Source organism: Mytilus trossulus, chromosome 2, assembly GCF_036588685.1.
Source record: "Mytilus trossulus isolate FHL-02 chromosome 2, PNRI_Mtr1.1.1.hap1, whole genome shotgun sequence".
NCBI lineage: Eukaryota > Metazoa > Mollusca > Bivalvia > Mytilida > Mytilidae > Mytilus > Mytilus trossulus.
Window position 1 is genome coordinate 13436907 of NC_086374.1, and position 27813 is coordinate 13464719.

Genomic DNA, 27813 nt, shown 5'->3' on the forward strand with positions numbered 1-27813 from the left:
TGTTTTGTTGTTATTTTTGTTAATAAAATTGAAATGGGGAATGTGTCAAAGAGACAACAATCTGACCGAAGGTGGTGTCTTTGCTGGTTACTGGATGTAGAAATATAGGCAAATGCATACTCCAGAGAAGAGTTTATTGACATTTATTAAATCCAGTGAACACAGTGGAGCATCAAAATATATTATAATACAGTTTAATATGTCATAATACGTTCCATACTACGTTTATAAATACAAATATATTGAATACCTCATACAATTTACTAAAAAGAAATCAGAAAAATACTGCCATTCACTAAATAACAAAAGTTCAAATTTTATGTTCAAAACCTAAAAAAATACATGTTATCCAGAGAACAATAAACAAATAAATATATACCAAAATTGTAAACATCTTATTTTACCCAGTGAAAATACATAAAAACAATATAACCATAAATCTATGACTAACACACAAATGTATCGGTAATTATGCGCTTTACAACCTGGGATATATCTATTTATAGAAATTTTACATGTGTCTGAGAGGACTTTGACACTTCAACTCACTGAAAAAAAGTTCTTTTAATTTGTGCATGTTATGCATGACAACTCGGACAAGTTACCGAAGATTTATACAATATTATCAATACCAAAAAACTAACCAAATATGAAATATTTCCACAAAAAATTCAGCACAGATATTGTCATCTAAATAGCATCATGTTCATTTTGAACTTTAATAATCACTGTACATGAAGGTGAAATCGACAAAAAATGTTTTGGAAAATTGACCTTGCAAGTGGAAAACAGCAGAAGTCCATCCAGCACTTACAGTATCTGATTGAGCCATAAGCAAAAATAGTAAAAAAGACAAAATGTTAATAAAACAAGAAACCATCAACATACAAGTTTAGATACAGCAGGAACAGCTATACTGTTCCCAGGTTACAGTTACTTTGGATAAAATATTCTAGCATCGATACAGCAAGAACAGCCATACTGTTCCCAGGTTACAGTTACTCTGAATAAAATATTCTAGCATCGATACAGCAAGAACAGGTTACAGTTACTCTGAATAAAATATTCTAGCATCGATACAGCAAGAACAGCTATACTGTTCCCAGGTTACAGTTACTCTGAATAAAATATTCTAGCATCGATACAGCAAGAACAGGTTACAGTTACTCTGAATAAAATATTCTAGCATCGATACAGCAAAAACAGACATACTGTTCCCAGGTTACAGTTACTCTGAATAAAATATTCTAGCATCGATACAGCAAGAACAGGTTACAGTTACTCTGAATAAAATATTCTAGCATCGATACAGCAAAAACAGACATACTGTTCCCAGGTTACAGTTACTCTGAATAAAATATTCTAGCATCGATACAGCAGGAACAGCTATACTTTTCCCAGGTTACAGTTACTCTGAATAAAATATTCTAGCATCGAAACAGCAGGAACAGCTATACTTTTCCCAGGTTACAGTTACTCTGAATAAAATATTCTAGCATCGATACAGCAGGAACAGCTATACTGTTCCCAGGTTACAGTTACTCTGAATAAAATATTCTAGCATCTCATATGTTGATTTACAACTTCACACATGTAAAATTTTATAAAATGTGTCTTCAGAGCCTGTTGCTGAATTTCATACCACAATGTTTGTATTGTTCATCTATTTAGAAAATGTACTTTGTCTATCAAATTTGGTAAACACAATTGAATTCATCCAGCAGTACTACTGTTTCATGCAACAAGATCTATCCACCTTGAACACTGATGAAAAATCAGTTGACCTGTTCAGTAATTGTTGCTCCTGAAATATCCATATTTTGCGGTTTTTTTACTTCACTGCAACAAGTGTCACAGTATGTGAGACATAGGTTTTAATTTACCGTGGCCTAAACTATTTGTATAAAGCTTTATATTAGCAATTACCAACACAGGGAGGAACCTTAGCGTCATTGGTGTAGCGCTAAGGGACATTGTTCACAACCAGGAATGAAATAAAATGTTTAAAGTTGAAAAAAGAAGACCTGGATACTTCATATCTTGTATGTAGATACCTTATGTTATGAAGTTTATGTCTGTCATATGTCCAATATCCATGACCTCATTTTAATGGTTCAGCAATTGCTTGAAAAGAGTTTTTTGTCATGTGAATTTCTTGCTTATTATGAGTACCTAATAGGATGACCATATTTGGTGTATGTTGTTTTTTTGCAACAACTACATGTCAGTCTGGCAGGTTTCATTTGACTTACCTCAATTGGTTAATGTTATTGTTTTGTGGTTCAGTCCAATCTGTTGTCAAGAACTATAAGCAATAGGTAAACTTTATTTGGTGTATCGAATGATTTTTAGGTGTATATGTCTATGGCAGATATCTGACCTTGACCTCATTTTCATGGTTCATTGGTCAATGTAGAATTTGTTTTTTTATACGACTGCCAAACAAATTTTGGGATTGTATAATGGTTACGATGTTGTCATCTGCATTGTCATCTGAAGACCCAATGATTTCCTGATAATTACTTGAGTTTAAGTGAATGGATCTCTATGAAGTTGTTTTTAAGAAGGTTCAATTCAACGATAGGAAGTTGGGATGATGGTCCTAACTGTTGAGGAAAAAGCCAAGGGGCCCAAAACGAGCCTTTTTCTAGTTCCAGGATAATAAATCATGTATAAGTATTTCAAATGCTCTGAAATTGTACCACAAAATTTTTGAAAGGTATTAAGAAGAAATTTTTCAGTGGCACAGTATTGGACAATAGATTTGTCAGACTTTGACCACATTTATTTTGTGTCAGAAACCTATATTATGGAAAAAAAAATTGATCACAATCCAATTCAGGCAGTATCAAGCTTGAATATTGTGTCCAATTTTGCTCCAACCTCTACAGTCGTATCAGACTGGGCTCAGTGAAGAATGGTCTGTTTTTCAATAATAACAATAGGTTTACTAAATCAAGTGTATAAGATTTTATTTTTTAAAGTTTTAAGTCAGTCTGTATGTATCTGTCCTGATTTTTATGCCCCACCTACGATAGTAGAGGGGCATTATGTTTTCTGGTCTGCATCGGTCTGTTTGTTCGTTCATCCATTTGTTGGTTCCATTTCAGGTTATAGTTTTTGATGAGTCCAATCAAATTCAAACTTAGAATTCATGTTCCCTATGATATGATCTTTCTAATTTTAAAGCCAAATAAGATTTTTGATCCCAATTTCACTGTCCACTGAACATAGAAAGTGAAAGCAAGTTTCAGTTTAAAGTTTTAGGTCAAGGTAGTTTTTGAGGAAGTTGAAGTCCAATCAACTTAAAACTTTTTACACATGTTTCTTATGATATGATCTTTTAATTTAAATGCCAAATTAGATTTTTATCCCACTTTCACAGTCCACTGAACATAGAAACTGATAGTGCGTGCAGGGCATCCTTGTACTGTGGACACTGGACACATTCTTGTTTGTGATGCTTTTAGTTGATCTTTTATCTTTAAGAATTTCAATATAAAATCAATGGTCAGTAAAGCAGATGAGACATTTAAGTGTGTGCACTCTTGTACATCTATTAAACATTTGTCATTGATCAGTACCTTAATCAAAACAAAGAACAACTAGACAAAGTGATGCCCCTTCACTCAACTCTCTGAAGTAACTGTATTAAAACAAAGTCAATGTAGGACTTTCTTTGAGATAATATTGTGTCTTGGAGAGACCAACAATGCTTTTAGATGCAAAGCTTTATTTTAAAATACACAAAAGAAGAGCATGGGAGCACATATATCTATTCTTCACTGTTGAAGGAATTATCAGAAACATTTTATGCACCTCCTTTGCAAGTACTAGTATATACTCCAAAAAAGACCATGTTCAACTACCATTCAAAAGAGAAAATATTATTAAACATCAAAACCCTGACCACATGCACACCTTCAATATCTGTACAAACAGCCAGCAAAGTAAAAACCTCCAAGAATTTAAACTAGAAGATAGGTGGAATAACTTTAATTATCAGGACAGACCGGGGTAAAACAATGTACCCCAAAACTTTTAGTTGTGGGAGAATAAAAATAACTGATAAGCCTGAAAAAATCAACTGGACATACTGAAAGATAACAAAAGGGAAAAAATCCACCAAAATTAGATAACAATACAAATTGCTGACAGCATAAAACCTTCATCAAATTTTATAAAATTAACAAGCATTCTGAGAGTATTGCATGGCAATACATAGTCTCCATAGGTTCAAAATGATTGCACTGGGAAAAAATGCTAACTTAATCTATACCATAACTTCTCATGGTGTAAACTATATATCAAATAACAAGTCAATAACTTCAAGCATGCAGAAAAAAGTCTTGAAATTGACTATATAAGTATATAAGATCATTTTATTTACATGTATTTAAATAGATATATATGTACACACTAAATAATACATCACTTTTGTATCATAAATTAACAAATAATAATATTTCAATCAACAATAAATTGCATATTCAATAATATTTTAAAAATTAACAATTAAAAATGAAAAGAGCAAATACTAGTTAGATATGTTAATACCATGAAAACGTTGCAACAATTTCTACTATGATAAAAGAATATGATGCCATTGCAACTTCAGATGATTTCAAGTTAAAACTTTAATAATTAAGTAATGTTGGGTCCAATCAACTAAACTTTGCTTTATCAAGACCGTGGTATGAGAGTCAGACACCTGAAATATGAGACGTCATATACTGCCCTTTGTTTTATCAACAAAGATCATGAGCAAAAAGTGTTACCATGTAACAATTGATCATGGACGGAAAGAAAGAAACTTGCTATGAGGCTCCTTAAAAATCTTACTTCTCATCAGAAGTTTATAAGTAACTGTAAAGAATAGTGTTTTAATTACTTATAAGTAACTGTTCATTATAGTGTTTTTCATGACTTAAGATTGTTTGTAAAAGTGTTTTTCATGACTTAAAAGTAATTGTTATAAAAATGTTATTCATTACTTATACCTCTTTTTACAAATATCAATATCCAATGTTGAGAAACATGTCAATACGACTGAGATATAAATACTTCTAATCTGTGTCATGAATTGTGTCAAATCAATAAAAGATATAAATAGTTGCTGTAATGCTAAATTGTCATTGTAAATGAGATAACGATATTGGACAGTTACTACTGACATCAAGAAAGAATGGTCCTTCTTGGCCTGGCAGGAATGTACTGGGCATAATATTATATAACCCGCCTGATATTCTGCTAAGTTCTAGTACACAGTAACCATTCCTGTAAACAAGAGAAACATTTTAGATAATTTTAACATTTCTGTATGTCTGTTTTAACAAACATACACTAAAATATGCAGTGTATATATTTTAGCTGATTAGTTTTAATTTTCACAAAACTTGTATTAAGAACTAATTATATTATCTATGAAGACATGATAATTATGTTTATCGCTATTTTGTGCATTTTTCCTTTGATCTTTTTTTGTGATAATTTTTTCATATCATGCTTCTAGCTTGAAATGGAAAATTATTGTTAAAAACTAAGCAGGCACGTAGCATTGCTAAGAAAATTGACTTGAAATTGACAACATTGTCATAGGTAAAATAGAGATAAACAGATTATTATTGGTAATCTCAAATTCATTACCTGTCTTGCTTTCGCCGTCCCAGCTCAAGCAAGAAAATCAATCTCGTTGAGATGATCAATGATAATCTATAAATCTTGATGATGCTTTATACTTTTATATTGTACACTATCTTCATGTTAGTGGTTATATTTGAACTGTATTTTTACATATACACAAGTACTATATTAAGTGCAACTACGAACTGTATAGAAATGATCTGTAAATAACATGGTCTCCTTATAAATCATTTGTAAATGTTAATACAATATTTAATTTCTTTAACATGCCAATATCATGATTAGTACATCACCTGTAATCTCCTGAAGAAGTCTTTTTAAAGGCACCTGGAGCCCCTGGATTGTTCTCATTCACTGTCGTTATCTCAAATCCTACACTGTATTGTCTGGAAAAGTCAAAAATCAAAATAAGTAGGTCTTATACATCAATGAGCATGAAGATTATACCAATTTCATTTATGAATAAATTGAGTGAAACAACACTTCTGTTGGTACAAGACGGTCAAGTAATCAAGAATAGTCTATTACCTACTTGAATAGAAAATAGGAAAATAACCAAATCAATAAATGAAAAACTTTTAGTTCACATACCCCTGGACCCACAAACCATATAAATAGAAATAGCTTTTACTGTTCTGATGGCAAAATTTTACCCCATTTAATTTTAGTTTGACCTTGACCTTAGATAAAGTGACTTCAAAATCTATAGGAATCTTCACCTTATAATATGTAAACAAACATTTATCCAAGTAAATGTTATTATATGTAAATCAACTAGATTTCATTGAGATGGGAGCCATCTCTTTGGGCCCCGCTGTCAATAATGTGGGGTAAATAAGTTGTATGGATAATCTGATATGAAGCATTATTTGGAAGTTATTACATAGTCTCACATGTGATTTTAATCTAAGATTTTAAGTAAAAACTGATAAATATTCTCAAAATTACTTTCATAGTATAATAGTGATATGACTGCATGATGTGAACTCATTGTTGACTACTCTAAGGTGACTTCTGGATATATGGATTGATGTTTGAACAATGTTTAAAGATGCTGCCCAATTGATATTTGTCACATATTTTTAGAATTATGCCTTCAATATATTATGACCCACCAAGTATAAAGTATGAAATATTAACGGTTCTCGAGAGGTAAAGCGGACACAATTTGTTAAGAACAACGAACGGATGGACAGACCAACGGACTGACCTTTGACCTAGGATGCATACATTATGACACATTTAATATATATGTTAAGTTGAAAATGTTTGTCAGGTATAAAGTATGAAATAATAACAGCTGTCCTCTCAAAATATAGTGTGGATCAAATTTGTTAGCGATGGACAGACCAACAGACAGACAGACCTTTGACCTAGGAAGTGGTACATACATCATGACACACCCTCTGGTGTTGGTTAAAATGGATGTCAAGTATTATATTTGAAATCATAATGGTTCTCAAGATATAGAGCGGACACAATCTTCACAACAGAACACAGGGTTGTCAACTGAAACCAAAGTTTTTTTGACGTTGACCTTTGACCTAGGAAGTTGTACATACATCATGACACGCCCTCTGGTGGTGGTTAAAATGGATGACAAGTATAAACTTTGAAATCATAACGGTTATCTAGATATGGAGCGGACACGATCTTCACCACAGGACACGGGGTTGTCAACCATGAACAATTAGGGCAAAAATGGACACAACATTCATGCTTGATACAGGTCAGAATTTGGATAGTAATTTAATATTTGACACAAAACAGGTTTCTGACACAGAATAACTGTAGTCAAAGAACTTAGAATTGGTTATATGATTTGAAGTTATACTCAATTTTTTGCTTTTGTGCGATTCACTATGCTGTTGAACTTACTTAGGTCCAAGCAGTTCTATCAGTACAAAATTATCTGTTCCATTCCCCTCCACCCGTAGTTGATATATTGGATTTTTACTATGACTTTCCCTGTAATTTCCACACCCACCAGCAGATGGTCCACTCCAATTTCCACTGACCTGTAAAATTGTTATCCAAAGAATGAATATTTTAGTTGACTAGTCTTTAATTGTTTTATTTTATTTCTGTCAGTTGTATTTATTTTAATTATTGTTTTCAATGTACTAATATTACAAGTTTTTCTCTTCAATCTAGATTTCATTTTAATACATGTCAATGTAAAATGTGTGTTGAAGTGAGCAATAAATGGTAATGTTTTGTCTTTTGATTACATATATATCCTGGCTTGTTCATGTGAAATTTTCAGGGGGAGATAATTTTGCCAAAAACATTTCCAATTCAGGGGTAGTTAATTAGGCCAAATAAGTTTTCCAATAAAGGGGAGATAATTTTGCCAAACGTGTTCAATTCAGGGGGAGATAATCAAACTTGACATTACTGCAAATCATTTTAATTAAATATGAAAGAGCCAAATTCCTTTGCCTGACAAAATATGTGATTGAACTAAACTTTCTCTCCCTTCCCAAAAAAGTTTTCAGTTTTTATATACTTAAAGTTTGGTTCAATTGCCAAATAAGGCTTATATATTGTAGGGAAAAAAATAAAAAATGAAGCAAAGTGACCTTTATTTTTCGAATGAATATTTTTTCATCTTCTTTTTTTTCCATCAGAAATTGAAGTAAAATCCATTGTTTGTATACAACTTCAAGGGTCTTGTTTATGTAGTTCAAGTTAATAAATTCTCAAGTGAGAGTTATTGATCAATATATTTACCCTTTTTTCATACTCCTTTCTATATGGATCTGTAATTCTGCTAAGCGTAAACTCACATGAGGAGTAAACCCTGAGTGTATAACTGATTGTGTTATTTTTCTCATATTGTGACACCACTAGTGAGTATTTTGAGATTCCTTTAGGTTCTACCATTTTACACAAGTAATGGGGACTGTTGATACGTACTCCATCTTTGTAAGGTGCTGGGCTATCTGTAAAAAATTTGTAAGGGTTCCGCGGAACCCAGTGTCTCGCCTACTTTTGCTGTAAATCACAGGCTCAACAAAAATTAGGAAAAAAATCAATAAAAATATTCCTCTTGATACTATCTTTTGATTGTAAGAAGCTTCTGTCCAAGTTTGGTAAAAATCTAGGTTAGTTAATGAATCTAATAAATGTTTTGAAAACTTTAACTGCAGACTGTATGAAGTATTAACTGGAAGAAAATCTAAGTCCATTTAAAAGTAAATAAAGAAAAAATGGATTTTTTTTTTTACAAAATTTACTTCTGGATGCTATCTTATGATCATAAACAAGCTTCTGTCCAAGTTTTGTACAAACCAAGGATAGTTTAAGAAAGTTATTAAAATTCTAAAAACTTTAACCACAGAGTGAATGCAATGTTTCCCCGCAGAAAAAACTAAGTCCATTTATAAGTAAAATACGGAAAAAATGGAATTTTATTTTTACAAAATTTACTTTGGATACTATCTTATGATCATAAACAAGCTTCTGTCCAAGTTTGGTACAAACCAAGGATAGTTTAAGAAAGTTATAAAAATTCTAAAAACTTTAACCACAGAGTGAATGAAATGTTTCCCCGCAGAAAAAACTAAGTCCATTTATAAGTAAAATACGGAAAAAATGGAATTTTATTTTTACAAAATTTACTTCTGGATACTATCTTATGATCATAAACAAGCTTCTGTCCAAGTTTGGTAGAAATCCAGTATAGTTTAGGAAAGTTATTAAAATTTCAAAAACTTTAACCACAGAGTGAATATTTGTGGACGCCGCCGCCGACGACACCGACGACGACGGAAAGTAGGATCGCTTAGTCTCGCTTAGTCTCGCTTTTTCGACTAAAGTCGAAGGCTCGACAAAAACATATGTGAAGAATTGGTTTGAAAGAGACACTATTTTAATTAAAATGGATGGCTTAACAATTTATATAGGCATAAATAAAAAAAAAAATCAAATGACACAAACAGAGGAAGAAGCAAATTAAATAAAAACTCATTAACTGTGGTAGAATAACTATACTTGGACAATGACTTTCTTGTTCTATGGGGTAATGTGTTTGTATGTTAAAGTTTTCTAATCTTTAAGTATGAAAGTAACAGTGTCATTGTGAATGATTTTAATAATCATGTCTGTATGTCTTTAATAATTGATTTGATGTTATTTGTATACTATATTGTGGTAAATATTTCATGCATTATCAGATGTAGTGCAAGATTGGTTAATAGCTCATTTATTTTCTGGTTGATTGTATTTTTAAAGATTTAATAATATATACATAAATATATATTCAGGACAATTGTGATAACTTCATGTTTAATGTGGAACATACATGGATAGTATACTTTCTGTCCATTATTTTTGTATACTAGCAGTGTAATAAATTCTCTATTATCAGCAAAGTCATCCTGAAAATAGAACAAACGTCAATACTTTATAACAACTCATTTCGGCACCTTAGAAATAAATGCAAATATTGATCATTGAGAATTTATCAAATTGGATCTTCCACAACTCAAATACATTAAGAAAATTAAAAAAAGAAAAGCTACTACATTGTCTAGAGAGGGCCTAACACGAAATAAATCAAAAATATGCAAGTTGACTGTATGTATTTGTAAATCAACTGCATCAATTTTCTTTATTATGTCTTTGAATCTTAATTCATTACAATCTAATCATCCTTCAGGTGTACCCTCTCTTTAGTAATTCACCTTTTACAGTAGAAAAATCAATAAAAAAAATCAAATAAAAAAATCTGGAAAATTTTCCAAAATTTTCATTGTACTTATGAACTCAAAATTGTGTTTTCAGGAGACTTCGATGTAAAATATATATTGATCAGTCCAGTAAAGTATAGGAAGGAACCCAATACCAATTTCATTTTTAATAATTTTTTTATATAAAAAAACGTTACATGATGGTTTGGTTTCTTTGTTCACATTGAATATGACATCATAACGGAAATAAGGTAACAACTAAAATCCCTAACAACAGAACCAAAATCAGAAATGTCACGATATTTCCGCATCTTTTTTTAACAGATTTTGAAGTTTAAAAATGTTTGAATTAAAAAAAATCAAACAGACTTCCTGCCCTTTCACAGGTAATGCCTGCCTCATATTATACTGATGTAGCTCCATAGACTGAATACAATAAGATCTCATTTAAAAGTCTTTTTAGCTCACCTGGCCCGAAGGGCCAAGTGAGCTTTTCTCATCACTTTGCGTCCGGCGTCTGTCGTCGTCCGTCGTCGTCGTCGTCCGTCGTCGTCGTCGTCCGTCGTCGTCCTGCGTTAACTTTTACAAAAATCTTCTCCTCTGAAACTACCAGGCCAAATTAAACCAAACTTGGCCACAATCATCATTGGGGTATCTAGTTTAAAAATTGTGTCCGGTGACCCGGTCAACCAACCAAGATGGCCGCCATGGCTAAAAATAGAACATAGGGGTAAAATGCAGTTTTTGGCTTATAACTCAAAAACCAAAGCATTTAGAGCAATTCTGACATGGGGTAAAATTGTTTATCAGGTCAAGATCTATCTGCCCTGAAAATTTCAGATGAATCGAACAACCTGTTGTTGGGTTGCTACCCCTAAATTGGTAATTTTAAGGAAATTTTGCTGTTTTTGGTTATTATCTTGAAAAATATTATAGATAGAGATAAACTGTAAACAGCAATAATGTTCAGCAAAATAAGATTTACAAATAAGTCAACATTACCGAAATGGTCAAATGACCCCTTTAGGAGTTATTGCCCTTTATAGTCAATTTTTAACCATTTTTTGTAAATCTTAATTATCTTTTACAAAAATCTTCTCCTCTGAAACTACTGCGCCATATTAAACCAAACTTGGCCACAATCATCATTGGGGTATCTAGTTAAAAAATTGTGTCCGGTGACCCGTTCAACCTACCAAGATGGCCGCCATGGCTAAAAATAGAACATAGGGGTAAAATGCATTTTTTGGCTTATAACTCAAAAACCAAAGCATTTAGAGCAATTCTGACAGGGGTAAAATTGTTTATCAGGTCAAGATCTATCTGCCCTGAAAATTTCAGATGAATCGAACAACCTGTTGTTGGGTTGCTACCCCTAAATTGGTAATTTTAAGGGAATTTTGCTGTTTTTGGTTATTATCTTGAAAAATATTATAGATAGAGATAAACTGTAAACAGCAATAATGTTCAGCAAAATAAGATTTACAAATAAGTCAACATTACCGAAATGGTCAAATGACCCCTTTAGGAGTTATTGCCTTTTATAGTCAATTTTTAACCATTTTTCGTAAATCTTAGTTATCTTTTACAAAAATCTTCTCCTCTGAAACTACTGCGCCATATTAAACCAAACTTGGCCACAATCATCATTGGGGTATCTAGTTTAAAAATTGTGTCTGTTGACCTGGTCAACCTACCAAGATGGCTGCCATGGCTAAAAATAGAACATGGGATAAAATGCAGTTTTTGGCTTATAACTCAAAAACAAAAGCATTAAGAGGAAAACTGGCATTGGTTAAATTGTTTATCAGGTCAAGATCTATCTGCCCTGAAAATTTCAGACGAATCGATAGTCAATTTTTAACAATTTTCATAAAATTTGTAAATTTTTACTAACACTTTTAACTGAAACTACTGGGCCAATCATTATAGATGGGGATATATGTACGCAGCAAGAATGTTCAGTAAAGTTAAATCTACAAACATATCACCATCACCAAAACACAATTTTGTCACGAATCCATCTGTGTCCTTTGTTGAATATTCACATATACAAATGTACCAAGGTGAGCGACACAGGCTCTTTAGAGCCTCTAGTTTATCATTGTTAAGGCAAATTGTATATACACATTGAGATCTATAATTTTATTAATTCCAATTTGTTAAATGAATTATATGGTATGAACAATTAATAATAGTTTTACCATAATTGTGTGTTGGCTTGTCAACAAATATCATGCATCCTTATTACAATTGTTTTCAATGTTTAACAAGTGAAACTGCAAGCTACTGCTCACTGATGATACCCCCGCCGCAAGTGGATAATATTAATAGTGTAAAAACTTGCAAGTGTTCGGTAAACAGGAAGTTGTTGAGTGATGAATCTGAAAACGCATCAAACGGTATAGCTGACTAATATAAATCCTGAAACCAAATTTCAGAAATCCTTGTATTGTAGTCCCTGAGAAAAATGTGATGGAAATTTTCAACTTGGCTATCATGTGTAAAATCATACAAGTGTTAGGTAAACAGGAAGTTGTCAAGTGATCAATCTGAAAACGCATCACACGGTATAGCTGACTTAGATAAACACTGAAACTAAATTTCAGAAATCCTTGTATTGTAGTTCCTGAGAAAAATGCGATGAAAAATATTCATGGGACGGACGGATTGACTGAATGACTGATGGAAGAACAGACAGAGGTAAAACAGTATAACCCCCCCCCCCTTTTTTAAAGCAGGGATATAAATAGACACATTATTGCTTATGTCAGTAAATATTTGGTCATCTTTGACAGACAATGACTAAGTATTATAAAACATAATATCAAAGTGTTATATTGAAATTGCAAAATAAATATAATTCACAAGAAATGTCAGAAAAATGGAAACACTATTGAAAATATCTATGAAAGAAATGAAAAGCTCTGACAGTATGTCTCCCATGAGATCATTTCAACCAATAATCTTTGTACAAATGAATTGTTAATTTTCTTACAATGTTTTGTATGTATACACATAAGTAAAACCGACTGATTCCCAGATTCTAACATGCGCTGTAAATTTGAATGGTTAGGTTAATAAAAATACTGGTACTTAAGGGGGGATTACCTTATCTGTGATATGTCTTGTCAGCAGTATCCAAACAGCAGAAGCCTGCGGTGCCCTGAGTTCTAATCTGTATTGTGGATTGTCACTTATATTATAAGCATCTCTTTTTGGTCCATCTTTGGCAGGCCATACACTGAAAGGTAAACATCAATTATATACAGGATAAAGTTCAGACACAAAATCAAACAAGTGAACTCATTACATTTTAACTAATCAACATTGCCTGTTATAAAAAGTTTATAACAATTTTCTATAAAATAAAAATATGTGGTATATTCCTTACCTCAATTTAAAGAAAAAATGCTCTAATAACGATATACATGAAAATTCTGTTTAAATATAAGCAGTGTTCTCCCCAAGGTCGGTATAGCGTTTTTGTTATTCAGGGCTTTCAAACTTAAATGCTGTACTGTTAGACTGTTACTGTTAGTGCTATCCAAGAAATTACCACGCTGATAAGTGTATGCCTTCTTTAACCAAAATAAAAGAACTGAATGTAAAACTTACAGGATTATTTTTAAATGAATAAGCGAAACAAAGAAACTTTATATAACATAATACCTGTGTATACCATGAGTGTATTTAAACAGTTCTGGATTCCAGTTTATATAAATAACATCATAAAATTTACATAATGAGTCATAATCAATCCAGAAAACACCTGTAAATAAAACAAGAATGCTTGCTTATAATACATGAAAATACTTTTTGAGAGCAAAAGTTGTGACAGCTAGTGGTGAATCCAAAACAAAATTGCAATTTATTAGTTTTAAGGGGCATAACTCTGGAAAAGTAAGCAACTCACTTCCAAATTAAGAACTCAGTCCGAGAGATTTGGTTCTTAGCATTGGGGATGAGTGTCATAAAATTTGAATGAGGAAAAGTTAAGTTAAATTGCAGAAACTAAAAGAAATATGTTATTTCTTATTTATAAAGAGGCATAACTCTTGAAACATATTGCCTGTCTCAGATTTAATATTTAAAATAATATTTAAAAGATCTAACATTAGACAGTCTGCACATGATATTGGAATACTGGCATTTTAATTTTAATACTAGAATAAGGCCGCCAACACATTTCCATTCCTACAGTTGATGATACCACTAAGTTCCAGCCATTTATTTTAGTGTTTAACTAATATTTTACCATTGTCAAATTGTTGAGCACTTTTAGGATCATAATTTAAAGCTTTCTGCATTTCTGGTGTCCAATTTGGTGCATCATTCTCACTGAAATTCCCTTTCCATCTTAAATGATTCCAGGGATTTTTCAACATAAATAACTTTTTTCCCTGAAAAAATCACATAAATAAAATGTATATTTTACCACAAAAAAATTACCGCAAAATATATACATACCATAGTTACATAATCAATGTATAAAGTTTCAAATACAAAAAGTACAATCTTTTTTTAAAATCATAAAATGAAAATCTGGGACAATATTTGTCTATCCTTGTTATAAACATCATTTAAATGTGTAGAACAATAAATTCAATCACATGGATGTTAAGATCTGTTTTAATCCTTTGAATTCAGCTACATCTACATGACTCTCAATAGACCACTTTCGAGTTCATCCGTCACCGGCAAAAACTCGTCAATTATACACGCCTTTATGACGTCATTTACCAGATAGAGGGGCTCGCCTGTATCCCTGCACTATTTACGTTCATCAAGCGTCTTAGTGATCGTCTTTGTGCAGGATAAACTAGAAATAATGGTTGCTCTGTAGGTACTTACTGACATTTCCCTAATGACAGCAGTGTTGATTGTCAATTTTCAGAATTCAATTTGCCGAATAATTCGTACAATATAGAATTATAGTTTTCCAACCACTCGCTCAACATTGGAAGGAAGTGACGACGCTCCTAAATGCACAAATGACGATGATAAAGGCGCGTATAATTGACGAGTTTTTTCCAGTGACGGATGAACTCAAAAGTGGTCTATTAACTTGCAATAAATGGAGAATGTGTCCCAATAGATACAGCTGATGCATACAACATTATGAAGGGAAATAACGATAAAAGTGACGCTACTGAAGTTTGTACTTGATCTGAGCTTTGTGGTAATAATTATTTTGCATAAATTTGATAATGTATGGTTGGGGGACATACAATGAAAATCTGGGACAATATTTGTCTATCCTTGTTATAAACATCATTTAAATGTGTAGAACAATAAATTCAATCACATGGATGTTAAGATCTGTTTTAATCCTTTGAATACAGCTACATCTACATGACTCTCAATTAACTTGCAATAAATGGAGAATGTGTCCCAATAGATACAGCTGATGCATACAACATTATGAAGGGAAATAACGATAAAAGTGACGCTACTGAAGTTTGTACTTGATCTGAGCTTTGTGGTAATAATTATTTTGCATAAATTTGATAATGTATGGTTGGGGGACAACTTAAGTTAGAGAACAGAAACTTAAAATTTTGCATTTTTTTCCATTTATAAAGGGGAATAACTCGAAAGGGTTAAAGTGATGCCACCAAAATTCGAATTTGATCTGTGTTTTGTGGTAATAAGCATTACGTATAAGTTTCATAACATTTGGTTGAGGCCAACTCAAGTTAGAGAATGAAATTTTTTTTGGGACATACCGATGTCTGTACAGACAGACAAGAGCAAAACTTAATGCCCCCTCCACTACAACAGGGCCAAAAATCTGTTTTATGATATTACTTAATGTTAGAAATTTTCATATTTTACTCTTTTTTTTCCTTTACATGCATAATAATGGCAGTATTTACTCTTACCTTAACCTCTCTGATATCTAACATTGCATATGCATGGGTAGGAACAAGTCCTGCTCTGTCAGCCTCAGATTCAGGTATCTCTCCTGTTGCTATAGTAATAAGGCAATGACCCTGGTGAAACCGTTCATGGATTCGATTAAATTCTTTGTCTCTATTGAATTCATCTGAATTGTTCCTTATAGCTACTCGCTCTGGTATCCAACCAGTTAATGCATTCAGATCTATATTCTAAAAAAAATAATTTCATTGTAAAGAGTTTTTAAAATTCAATTATCAAAGCATAAAAATTCCCTTGTACATGTTGTTTGCAGGGTTGGTTGTCTGCAATCATGTTTTACCCTGTTACTATCTGCATTAGTCTGTTTCATGTCAGGAGCCTGTCATTCAGTGGTTGTCGTTTGTAGCTGTATATCATATTTCTTTTTGTTTATTGTTTTATAAAAAAGAAGATGTGGTATGATTGCCAATGAGACAACTATCCACAAAAGACCAAAATGACACAAACATTAACAACTATACTGCCTTCAACAATGAGCAAAGCCCATATCGCATAGTCAGCTATAAAAGGCCCCGATAAGACAATGTAAAACAATTCAAACAAGAAAACTAACGGCCTTATTTATATAAAAAAATTAACGAAAAACAAATATGCAACACATAAACAAACAACAACCACTGAATTACAGGCTCCTGACTTGGGACAGGCACATACATAAATAATGTGGAGGGTTAAACATGTTAGCGGGATCTCAACCATCCCCCTAACCCGGGACAGTGGTATAACAGTACAACATAAGAACAAACTATAAAAATCAGTTGAAAAATGTGAAATGTATAATGTTTTGTACATTAATCATTAGTTTTCTTCCTTGAACTGTTTTGCATTTATCAAGTACAATCTCTTAAAGCTTACTATGTAGTATGGTTTTTGTTCATTGTTGAAGGACATACCTTTAGTCGCTAACTTTTTACAAAATTTGGTCTTAGTAGAAAGATGTCCCATTACAACATTGTCTTAATTTTTTTTTATTTCAATTTTTACATGATGTTACAATAGTAAGATGCCATTAGTACATGACTGGACTATATCTGTCACACACAATGTAATGATACTCTTTATGTACTGAAAAATGGCTCCTAACCATAAAACTTAAGTGTTTAAGGAATGAATTTCTCTTTGATGAACCTGTCACATTAACATACTTACTGAATTAGAACCAGGGAAATCGTATCCTCCCATCACCTTCATGTAAGCCTTCTCTAACAAGGAAACCCATAACTCATTTTTATTGTTAGAAAATGAACATAAAAGTTCTCGGTCTTTCCCCATTGGTAAAAAGTCATCAACAACAACCTGCAAATAATGTGTTCAATTAATTAAATCTAGCAAATTTAAATGACAACTTGTGTGCGATATACATATTTTCTAACATCCTGGCACTTTAACTTTCTAAGAGATGAGATTCTCTGTGTTTTACCTCAAACTCTATGGGAAAATACAATTTTTAATTCATGTAGTATACAAATATCATCTTCTGGTAATCTGCTCATATTATAAGTAAACATATAATATTCAAATGCCTGTGTGACATGTGCAATGTAACATTTCTATTCATCTCAATATCATGTGAAATGTATAATGTTAATGTTCTCTAAACCCCAAAAGGGTAATGTTACCTTTCTGTAGACTCCATTGAGGTGAAGTTTAATCATATATTTCCCACATGGATTGAAAACTGGATCACCATTTCTGTTCTGAGGATAGATTATCCTGAAAAATTTAAAATACATTTAAAAGAAAGTGTTATACACTTAATAAAAAAAATATATATTTTTTTTTATAAACTAACTTGTAAAACTTGTTTCCCAATGTTTATATAATGTCCCTACTTTTGTATGGTTCTCTGCTTAACTATTAACTCCACCCAAAGGAAGGTTGAACCTTTGCTAACAATTACTTCATGGTTGAAGCTAACAAGAGATATAATCTTTACCTACACACTCGAGTCTATGTGCTGTAAACTGAATGTAAACCTTGACTTATCTCATTGAACCATAAATTGATTCACAACTTTTTTAGCCAAAAAATTGTGCAAAAAATATTATACCACTTTATACCAAACAGCATTTACTAATTGGAAGATAATTAAGAACCTTTTCTTCTTGAATTTGTTTTATACTAAGATTGCCTTTCAAGCAGTTTATAAAACCTACTATTTAAAGAAAAGAAAAGTTACCCACCTAGTTATCAGTTTCTTTTTAAATCTTCTCTCATACTGAGCACTGATGGCCAGTGAGGCTACAAAACTACAGTCACTAACAATTGTCTAAAATGAAAAAATAAAAGTATATAAATGAAGTCCCTATAAATGGTATGAACTTATATAATGAAGCCATTAAACAATAGTCATAAACAATGCTCTGTAATAAAATTTCACGAAAACATCCACCAAAATTACGGATTGTTAAGTAGAACTGTAAACATACCAGTATTTAGATAAATTGCATCATTATGTTGGTGGTTTTTTTTTTTTTAAATATACACCATTTATGCTTTTATTTATACTAAAACAAGAAATCTAAAAAAGAAATAATGAATATAGATCATAAATCTACCTGGTAATGCAATGTGCTAAATAGCCATCATTTAAAAAGTGAAAATCTATTGTTCTTATTATGTTTCTTTAAGTAATATTTTGACTGTTCTCTTTTGTTCTGATTTTACAGAGAAATTCTGTAAGTAATATCCAGTCTTTATTTTCTGTGATCTTTTTTCTGTTCATTCCTATTCCAACACAGCTCTATGAAATGTACCTGTTTGATGCTAAAACATGAAATGGCATATATAAGTTGTGGATTATCACAGAATTCCTCAGGTCTCTTCCATCCTGCAAACCTTTCTCTCTGTTTAGGTGACAAAGCTAACTTCCCACATTTATCACTACAAAAATAGAAAACAGTAAATTTTTTACACAATTAACAGATCTATATTATATTAACAGTTCTTTTTAATGTAAGGTTGAAAGTGAGCCAATAATTTAAAAAAGGTTCTCTTTAATATGGGCATGATGGGTTATAATACAATGTACAAATTAACTGTACCAACATAAAGAGTTCAGCTTAAGGATGAACTTGGGTGAAGTTTAGGAATTTTTGTTAAATGTTAGAACCCTTTGGTTTTCCCCTATGATAAAAGATAAAATATTTTGCCCCAAAACATACATTTTTCTTTTCATATAAGACATTTAAGTCATATGAAATGAGTTAAAAATAATTTTAATCCAATTCTAGAACCAATGCATACAAATATCATCAACTTAGTCTTCGGTGCGAGATTTTATCATTTTCCCCCATAAATTTAGTATAACCGTCAAAAAAAATTTCAATCTTTCAGTGTTGTTGTGAAAATATGGCAGGTAATTAATGGATAGGTTTTGAAGACAAAGTTTAATGATTGTCACTCATTTGTAAACAATCAACAAAGAAGCATGGATATTCAGGTACAATGATATATAGTTTATCTTGATGATGGGGCGATTTTTACATTTGGTTTTCCATTCACACTTGCATATTGAGATCACCGGATTTTTACGAGAATGGTCACGCTATATACAGAAAACATGTCGGCGAATTGTTTGCTGGAAGCAATCCATAGAAAAAGTAAACTTCTTCTAAATTTGGACAAATTATAGAGAAGTATAGGTACACATATTAAAGTTTTATAACAAAAATTATCGCACCGCGGGTATATTATCACGTGATTGGTTTAACGCCGTCACGTGGTGACCCCCTATGAGACAGTAGGGGGTTAGTAAGTTTCATAGGGGGTTCGTGACGCGGTAATGGTGACGTCATCTATTAATGTTGTTGTGTTTCGTTGTTTATTTTACAACAAAACGCAGCAGAAAAAATCTAGCGTGCGATAAATTCGTTATACCGTTAACTACTGACCCCCTACGGATCTAAATTTCACCCAAGAAATCCTAAAATTCCTATGATTAAATGTTAACTGAATTTACACATGTACACCTTTGAAATCTCTATAAACACCTATCATGATAAAAGTAGAAATATATGAATGAACTGCTGCAAACATTTAATGACTTTACTATTTTCATTTTTTGTTAGGTACCCGTATATAACTTGAAATACGATTTTCTTATGGGTAACCTACCTATATGGTACAGGAAAGGCAAACTTTTCTTTCATATCTACACTCATAAAAGGCACATATTCTCTTCCATTAATAAAGGAGGTTTTTCTGAGCACAGCTATCTCTTCTTTTGAGTAATCAGATGGACCAAGAGTTATCAAACCAGTCCTTGCTGTCTTGTTTGGTGCATTTGTCCTTTGATTATGTGCAGTAGTCTCCCCTTCATCTAAGAAGGCACCATGGCCTAATGGTGCCACTTTCTTTTCAGGTAACTTCCCTACATTTCCTTTCTTAGTTATTGCTTGTTTTACCACCTCTGCCCTAAATTGAAAAATAAAATTGGGGAAACTAGTGCAATTTTTTTCATAACTTAACAAATCATACTGAAGTCAAATCTATTTTTTTTTATCAGTTTGGACTGATTTCAAATTTACAATAATATAATCTAATTAAAGTGAAATTGGTCGCTGCAGAGATTTAATTCTAATTCAGATTTTGATCAAAGGAGTAGGTCCGTTAAGACCTCTTTTTGGCCCCAAAATATAGCCGTTTTACAAAATTGTTAAAATATAAACTTTTACTTATTTATTGGATAGTAGAATGGTTCTGCTACATAAATATGGGCTGTTTTTGACAATACAATGCACATATATTGGGTACTAGCACCATGAAGTCGTGCTAAATTACTGAAATCTTCACAATTCCAGCATTTTAGTTAAACTTTAGACGGTTTCCGGGTAAAACGAAAGTGGCCGCATTCGTGTTCATCCAAAATATTGAAATGGAAGTTGTATTTGATGATGATACATAATATATGTAAAGATTGAGGATGAACACGGATGCGGCCACTTTCGTTTTTGACAAAAACCATCTGAAAAGTGACTTTTTTTTGGATATTTGGTAGATTTTTCATATTTGAGCTTGAATCAGATCGTTTTTAATGACTTAATAAGTTAAAATCTTGCACATAAATTAATTGAATCATATGAAATAGACACTTAAGTGTTTAAAAAGTGGTCAAAATCTTTCGTCAGATGAAACTGAAATTTGGGGCCAAAATCAGTCCTTACCGGACCTACTCCTTTTGTAAGCATTTAAAACTTGTTAAATTGCACCTGAATTAATTATAAATAAAATGCTCTACTAGTGTGCAGCTTGATACACTGCAGATGTTCAACCCTGAACACAATGATGTATTCTTCTGTCTCTGATTATATATTGTAAACTGACCTATCCAAAGCACTCTTAGCCATCTTTTCAACCTTTGCTTGTAAACTTTTGTCAGACGTATTGCTCCTCTGTAATAAAGAAAATCAGAATAGAACAAGTTATATTTATATTTTCCAATCATTGTTATAGATTATTACATTTCATATTTTCTTGGTTATTGTGCATACAGATGTATTATATAACTGCAAATATTTCAGATAATTTTTTCAAAATTTCAGTGAAAATTTTCACTTTAATTTGAAATAACAAAATGATTTATTGCCACAACATGCCAAATTAGAATTTATGGACCAATTGGTCATCTAAAATATACTTACTACTTGATCTATATAATTTTTGGGAGAAGACACAATTGTTAAATCTGTGTGTCTAAACAAAATATCTCACATTCAGCTTCATAAACAATTTTTAATGCAAGGGGTATCAATTTAAAAGGAACTGTTCCAATAAATGAATGGACATACAATTTATTTTTATCTCTAAGAAATTTTAAGGGGTGAACAAAAAGAATCTTGAACAACTGTTACTAGTTGATATATAAGGTATTTTTAAATATGTAACTCCTAATAGCCATTGTTATGAGCATCCATTTTTGTTCTTATGTTGGCATTTTACTCAACTTACTCTGTTTTCAAAGTTTACAGAATAAAGCCTATGTTTTTAAATCATAATGATGAGCATGAACCTCAGGACTTTTAATCAATCAAATAATCTATTAGAGTACTTAACCTTTAACAGACATAATACCAATGAATATATTGTAGGTTGAGTAAATTTCAATAAGAATGCAAGACAAAAACACAAGATCACCAAAACAAACACGTAAGAGGTCAACTTATGCTGAGTTCACACATAATTCATATTCGATTTGCATTAACTAATTCGAATTGGAATGCGTTTCAAATTCGCTTTGTTGTCCTAACGACGTTAACTTTTAATTTGGATTAACAAAAACATGTTTCTAATGAGAATTATTTAATTCGAATTAGCTTATTCGAATTAAAAAAAGAAGAATGTGAGAACGCGATTAGCGAATTCGATTCGCCTTTCGATTTGAATTCAAATCAAATCAAAGGTACGTGTGAACGAGGCATGAGAGTCTTCAACCATGGATATGCATCATCATGTAAGCAGGGAGCTGTTTGCAGTAACTTAAGTGACTTAAGTGACAATAATAGAGTTTTATGAAATAGCATTGATAAATTTGATTGATTTATTCTTACAATCTTTAGAAATAATTCCACTGCTTCAGAGTAGAGTTCTACAGCATCTTTAAGGTTTTCAGATTCATCTTCATCAAATGCTTGGTTCAACAAAAATGTTGCTCTTTCAAGGTTTAACTGAATAATATCAAATAATTACTAACATAAACATTGGCTTGTAAGTATAAATACTGGTATGTATTTTAAAATACTTAAAATATTGAAGCAAACTTGGTCTTTCATCATACTTCTACTGTTACTGTACCTGTATAAACTCCGACTCAGTTCATTTTTAATTCTCTTCAAAGTTTGGTAGTTAATCTTATTTGCTATATCATACTTTCATCATATCAACCTGACATTATGACTATCTCTTAACCATCAACATATTCTTATCAAAAACTTTCTTCTGCCAATTTTGTTTTTACTTTCTTTGAATAATCTTTGTAAGTTTTTTGATTTTTTTAATTAATCAAAGTTTTATTGCACTTTTGCTGTTAACAATTTATCTTTGTAAGTTTTCAAGCAAAATTTGACTTGTATAAGTTTCAGTAGAATAATACAAATTATATCTAATTTTAAATACTTTTGTTACTTTTAAATATACACGATTATATTGAAATGTAATTTGCGACACCTTTTCACAGATGTAATTTTCAAGTTATATCTCTAAGTACATTGTACCAGATATATACTGTTTGAGCAGCATTTTTGGTAAGCTTGATTTTAAAGTAAATCTATTGGAGAGTGTTTATCTATTGAAAAGTTAAACCATATGTGCTCACTTTTTTCCAAAACAGATGAACCAGTTTAACACTAAAAATAAAGATTATACCTTTTCTTCAGACTTTGGTTGTTGCTGGTTTTGTTTAACTTGTGCAGCTGCAAAAAAACAACATGTTTTTCTTATTCTCACTATTCAAATAAATGTTTGTTAGAAATGCACTATCATGACTATGGTTGTTAAATACATGTACATGTTTTGATTACAGATTTTTTTTATTATCTGTTTATTTTTTGTTAAAATAATTCACCATTTTTTTACATTCAGGAATTTGATCACCCTCAAACTGTTTCATCAAATGATCTTCTTTACCTCATACTGTTTAAAGAAAAATGAAAATTGCTGCAGACAAATAGGAATTCCCCCCCCCCCCCCCCCCCCTGTAAACCTTAAATATTTTATAATCTTTGCAGTGTGTAAGAATTGCAATCTAAAGTCACATACCTGCCGACTTGAGTTGTTCAGCTCTAAGAATGTAATCATTTGCTCTTTCTACAATGTTAGGGACATGTGAACCTGCTAATGCAGCACTCAATAAAGCCTGAGCTGCTTCCTGTTCAATGAAGAGCATCAAGAATGTATGAAGTTGTCAAGACTTGAATGGCCTTGTTTTAAATCAACAAATTTTAAATTGAAATTATTTCTCATACAAGTTTCATCAAATTGCATGAAAAAAACCTCAGAAATGTTGAGTTATTAAAATACATCTATACTTTAACAGTACTTCATCTTTTCAAATTTCTATCTAACTGATTGAAAAATGTTGATTAAACATTGATCTTTGCAATGATTTAATAAGAACATAATTCTTAAAACTAAAAACATTGAAAAACATGAACTAAGATAATTTAAGACTTACATTATAATAAAATATTGCCATGCCATAGTTCTCGTTCGTATCATTGTTAACTGCCTGAACAGCAAATGCCTTGCCATCGTTTTCTAAAGCTGTAGGATCAGGAGCATAATCATCACAACTAGGATCCATTTCTTGGTGTTTATTTCATTGTATTCATCATAATAACCTATCAAATATCAAATACAAATTTAAAACATAAGTTTGTTGGGCATCTATACAAAATACTGACTGTTGAAAGATCCACAAAATTGTTTCGTAAAATTAGAGATTTGGTGAAAAATCAAATTGTGTGCTACAGTCAAACCTGTATTCATGGTATTTAGTAATCATCACTCAAAACAGACAAGAGTAAAACAGGAGGAACACATGCATATAGGAATGTAAATCTCCATTGAGTCTTTCATCATGATTACATTGGTAGTTCATACAATTAACATGACCCTTAGTTAAAAATTGAAATGAAGATTTTGTGAAAAAATTAAGGATGTGTTATGTGACCAATATTGACAAGTATATTAATAGAACTTAAATACCCTGAGGTGTGTATACAGCGGTGGATCCTATGACATTATTAATGTGGTCAGTACCTCTCTCAATACCTTAAACATGTGCTATGTCTGGTCCAGATCTTTGTTGAAGGGAATTCACACAGACTACTTAACATTTTTTGCTCAAAGAGTATTTGGTTATCAAATTGTTGATATAAACAAAATATATGTCAATTTGCAACATTGAACCCCTGTGGTATCCAAAATAGGCTTTGACTCATGTACAATACCTAAGTGGGCAATTGCCTTTGTGAAAACCTTTGAAATAAGCAGGTCTAAAAGTGAAAATTAGAGTCATGTTACTGTTGAAACAAGTTGATTATTGAGGCAGGTCGGTCTGTATTTAAGACGTCATGTAACAAAAGCTTACACATAAATTTTCAATGAAGACCTGGCCTTGAAGGCATAAAACTTTGCTCAGTGCTCAGAGCACAAAAATCATGCTCGAAAGTTTTATGACCGTGAGGCCATATTTCCCATTGTGTCAATTTATAATTGAAATTATATACACTCTATGCTGTTCACTTCCTTCCAGAGCCTGCTTTCAGAGCAGCTCTAAAACCCTGTATTGAGTCAGCTGATCCTCACACCTTATTGCTTTTTGTCTGCCTATTTACTGGCCATCACAAACATGACAAAGGTTCCTGGAAAATTTTGACAATATAATAGAAAATATCTGAAGCCACAAAGGAAAGGCGATTGTTGTATGATGTTAATATACAGTATTTCTATTTGTCTGCCATGTCTGGACATCACTAAGGTTTCCATAAAATTTTGACGTTAGTACAGAATACATCATGTACATGTAATACAAAATATCTGACGACACAATGCAGAAGTGATTGTTGTGTGACGTCAACGGTTGAAGGGAGACAGATTCTCAGGTCAGCTGGGACACAATTTCAAATAGCAATAAAGTGTATAGTTCAACAGACACAGATTTCCAAAATCCAAATAGCAATAAGGTGTATAATTATGACATGTATGATGTTGGTAAAACAATTCTTATTTGAAAAAGGTAGTAAAAGAGGTCATTTTAAGGCCTTATCAAACGAATTCAAGTCAAATCGGCACCTGGTTAAATCGGCACCTAGTCAAATTGGCACCTGGTTAAATCGGCACTTGAAGTAGTCAATTCGGCACCCATGTTAAATTTGTTTAATATATATGTTGTGTACAAGATGTAACTTTGTACAAGTTATAAGTTTTTCGACACACATTTTCTTTAATACACCAGGTGTCAGATACAAGTTTATCTTTAAAAATGTTCTAGTTCAATCTTTAAATTCAAATTTATATACTTTAACCTAATTTAACATTTCATGCTATTATCCTTGTACATGTCCTCACAATGGAAAATGAGGATACCTGAATGGTTTAAATTCTAATTTTAATTTTCTCCTGATACCACACATATCCAGAAAAAGTCTTTTTGTGGTCTAATAATGTTTTTGTATTAATTCTCACTATTAGATTGTATCATATAGTTGTGAAAATAAGACAGAAATATGCGAAACAAAAGCAGGTGTTACATTGTGTTTTCACTATGGACTTGATTACAGTTATTAATTAATTGAAAAGAAAATTTATCAAAACATGAGTCACATAATGTTGAGAAAACTTTAAATGATTAACTTTTGTATTTTTACCATGTTTACTGCTTGATGCTTTTTAACATGTAATGCATGATAAAATCAAACCCCCAAAATAGATCATAATCGAATTTATACATTTTTAGAATTATTTATATATACAAATTCAAATATACAAATATTTTATTGGCACAAACACAATTACAATTATTGGCAATTGCCCATACAACTGATATACAAACAGTAATAATGCATAGAATATCAATAGGCATATTTCGAACAATATCATCGAACGATATCAATATCATCAACAGTATTAAATGATTAAAAAAAGATATATCAATTACATAGTTGGTCAAACAAAATAAGTATTGAAAATAACGACAATATTAATATGTAATATTATGAACAATGATTATTAGCAATTTTATAGAGTTTGTTCTGCTTTACGCAGGTTCAAACTGTCTGAGATGAAAGAGGAAGTTAATTTTAGGATTGTGTATGAATTATTATTTAATAAAAAGATTATATTATTTTCATGTTTTTGAAATTTTGTAGGATCAACAATTATATTTGAAACTTTATGGTAAAATATGTCCCTCTTAGTAGAGTATTTTTCACAATGTAAAAGAAAATCTGAGACTATTATGCTAGTATATTTAAATTACTTACTTAGCATAATAGTCCCAGTCCCATATATTATATCAAATATTATTGGATGCCGAATTGACTTTACATAGGTGCCAATTTGACTAGATGCTGATTTAACCAGGTGCCGATTTGACTTTTTCTATGGGTGCCGATTAGACCAGGTGCCGATTTGACTTGTACCCTTATCAAACATACTCCTATAAATATTTTATCTTGCTGATTACTGTCATGAATGGAAAATAAAATAATAAGAAAAAACAACCAGTAATAAACATTTTTTTTTTCTAGATTTGTAAACAAATTTGAATGAGTGAAAAAAAAAAAAGGAAACTTATACCTGTCACCAGAGAAATATAATATTGTATTATATGTCTCTGCTGTCACAAGTCACAATCATAAAAATATTACAGATATAATAAGTAAAAATAATATCCGTCTTCATTTGTTACGGTTACACATGAAGAAAGGCGAACACAAGTGAGTTACCAATGTACTGTTGACTATGACTGTATTTTCGATTTCGTTAAGTTCTTCAATCTGAAGGTAGAAAAAGACGTCGTGTGTAACTCACA

At 31.5% G+C, this 27813-nt stretch overlaps 1 protein-coding gene across 1 annotated transcript; it reads right to left on the bottom strand.

Moving 5' to 3' along the window:
* Nucleotides 1–4362: 4362 nt before the first annotated feature.
* Nucleotides 4363–27811, bottom strand: LOC134706533 (calpain-7-like). Its single transcript, XM_063565554.1, has 20 exons — nt 27728–27811; nt 24451–24616; nt 24036–24144; nt 23643–23689; nt 22829–22945; nt 21606–21673; nt 20397–20696; nt 19037–19163; nt 18464–18549; nt 17900–17993; nt 17430–17576; nt 16223–16450; nt 14596–14740; nt 14010–14109; nt 13449–13581; nt 9950–10025; nt 8377–8588; nt 7522–7661; nt 5937–6029; nt 4363–5277 (listed from the first exon to the last, which is right to left on the bottom strand). The coding sequence occupies exons 2-20, from the start codon at nt 24577–24579 to the stop codon at nt 5133–5135; spliced, it is 2496 nt and encodes an 831-aa protein (XP_063421624.1). The 5' UTR covers nt 24580–24616; nt 27728–27811; the 3' UTR covers nt 4363–5132.
* Nucleotides 27812–27813: the final 2 nt, after the last annotated feature.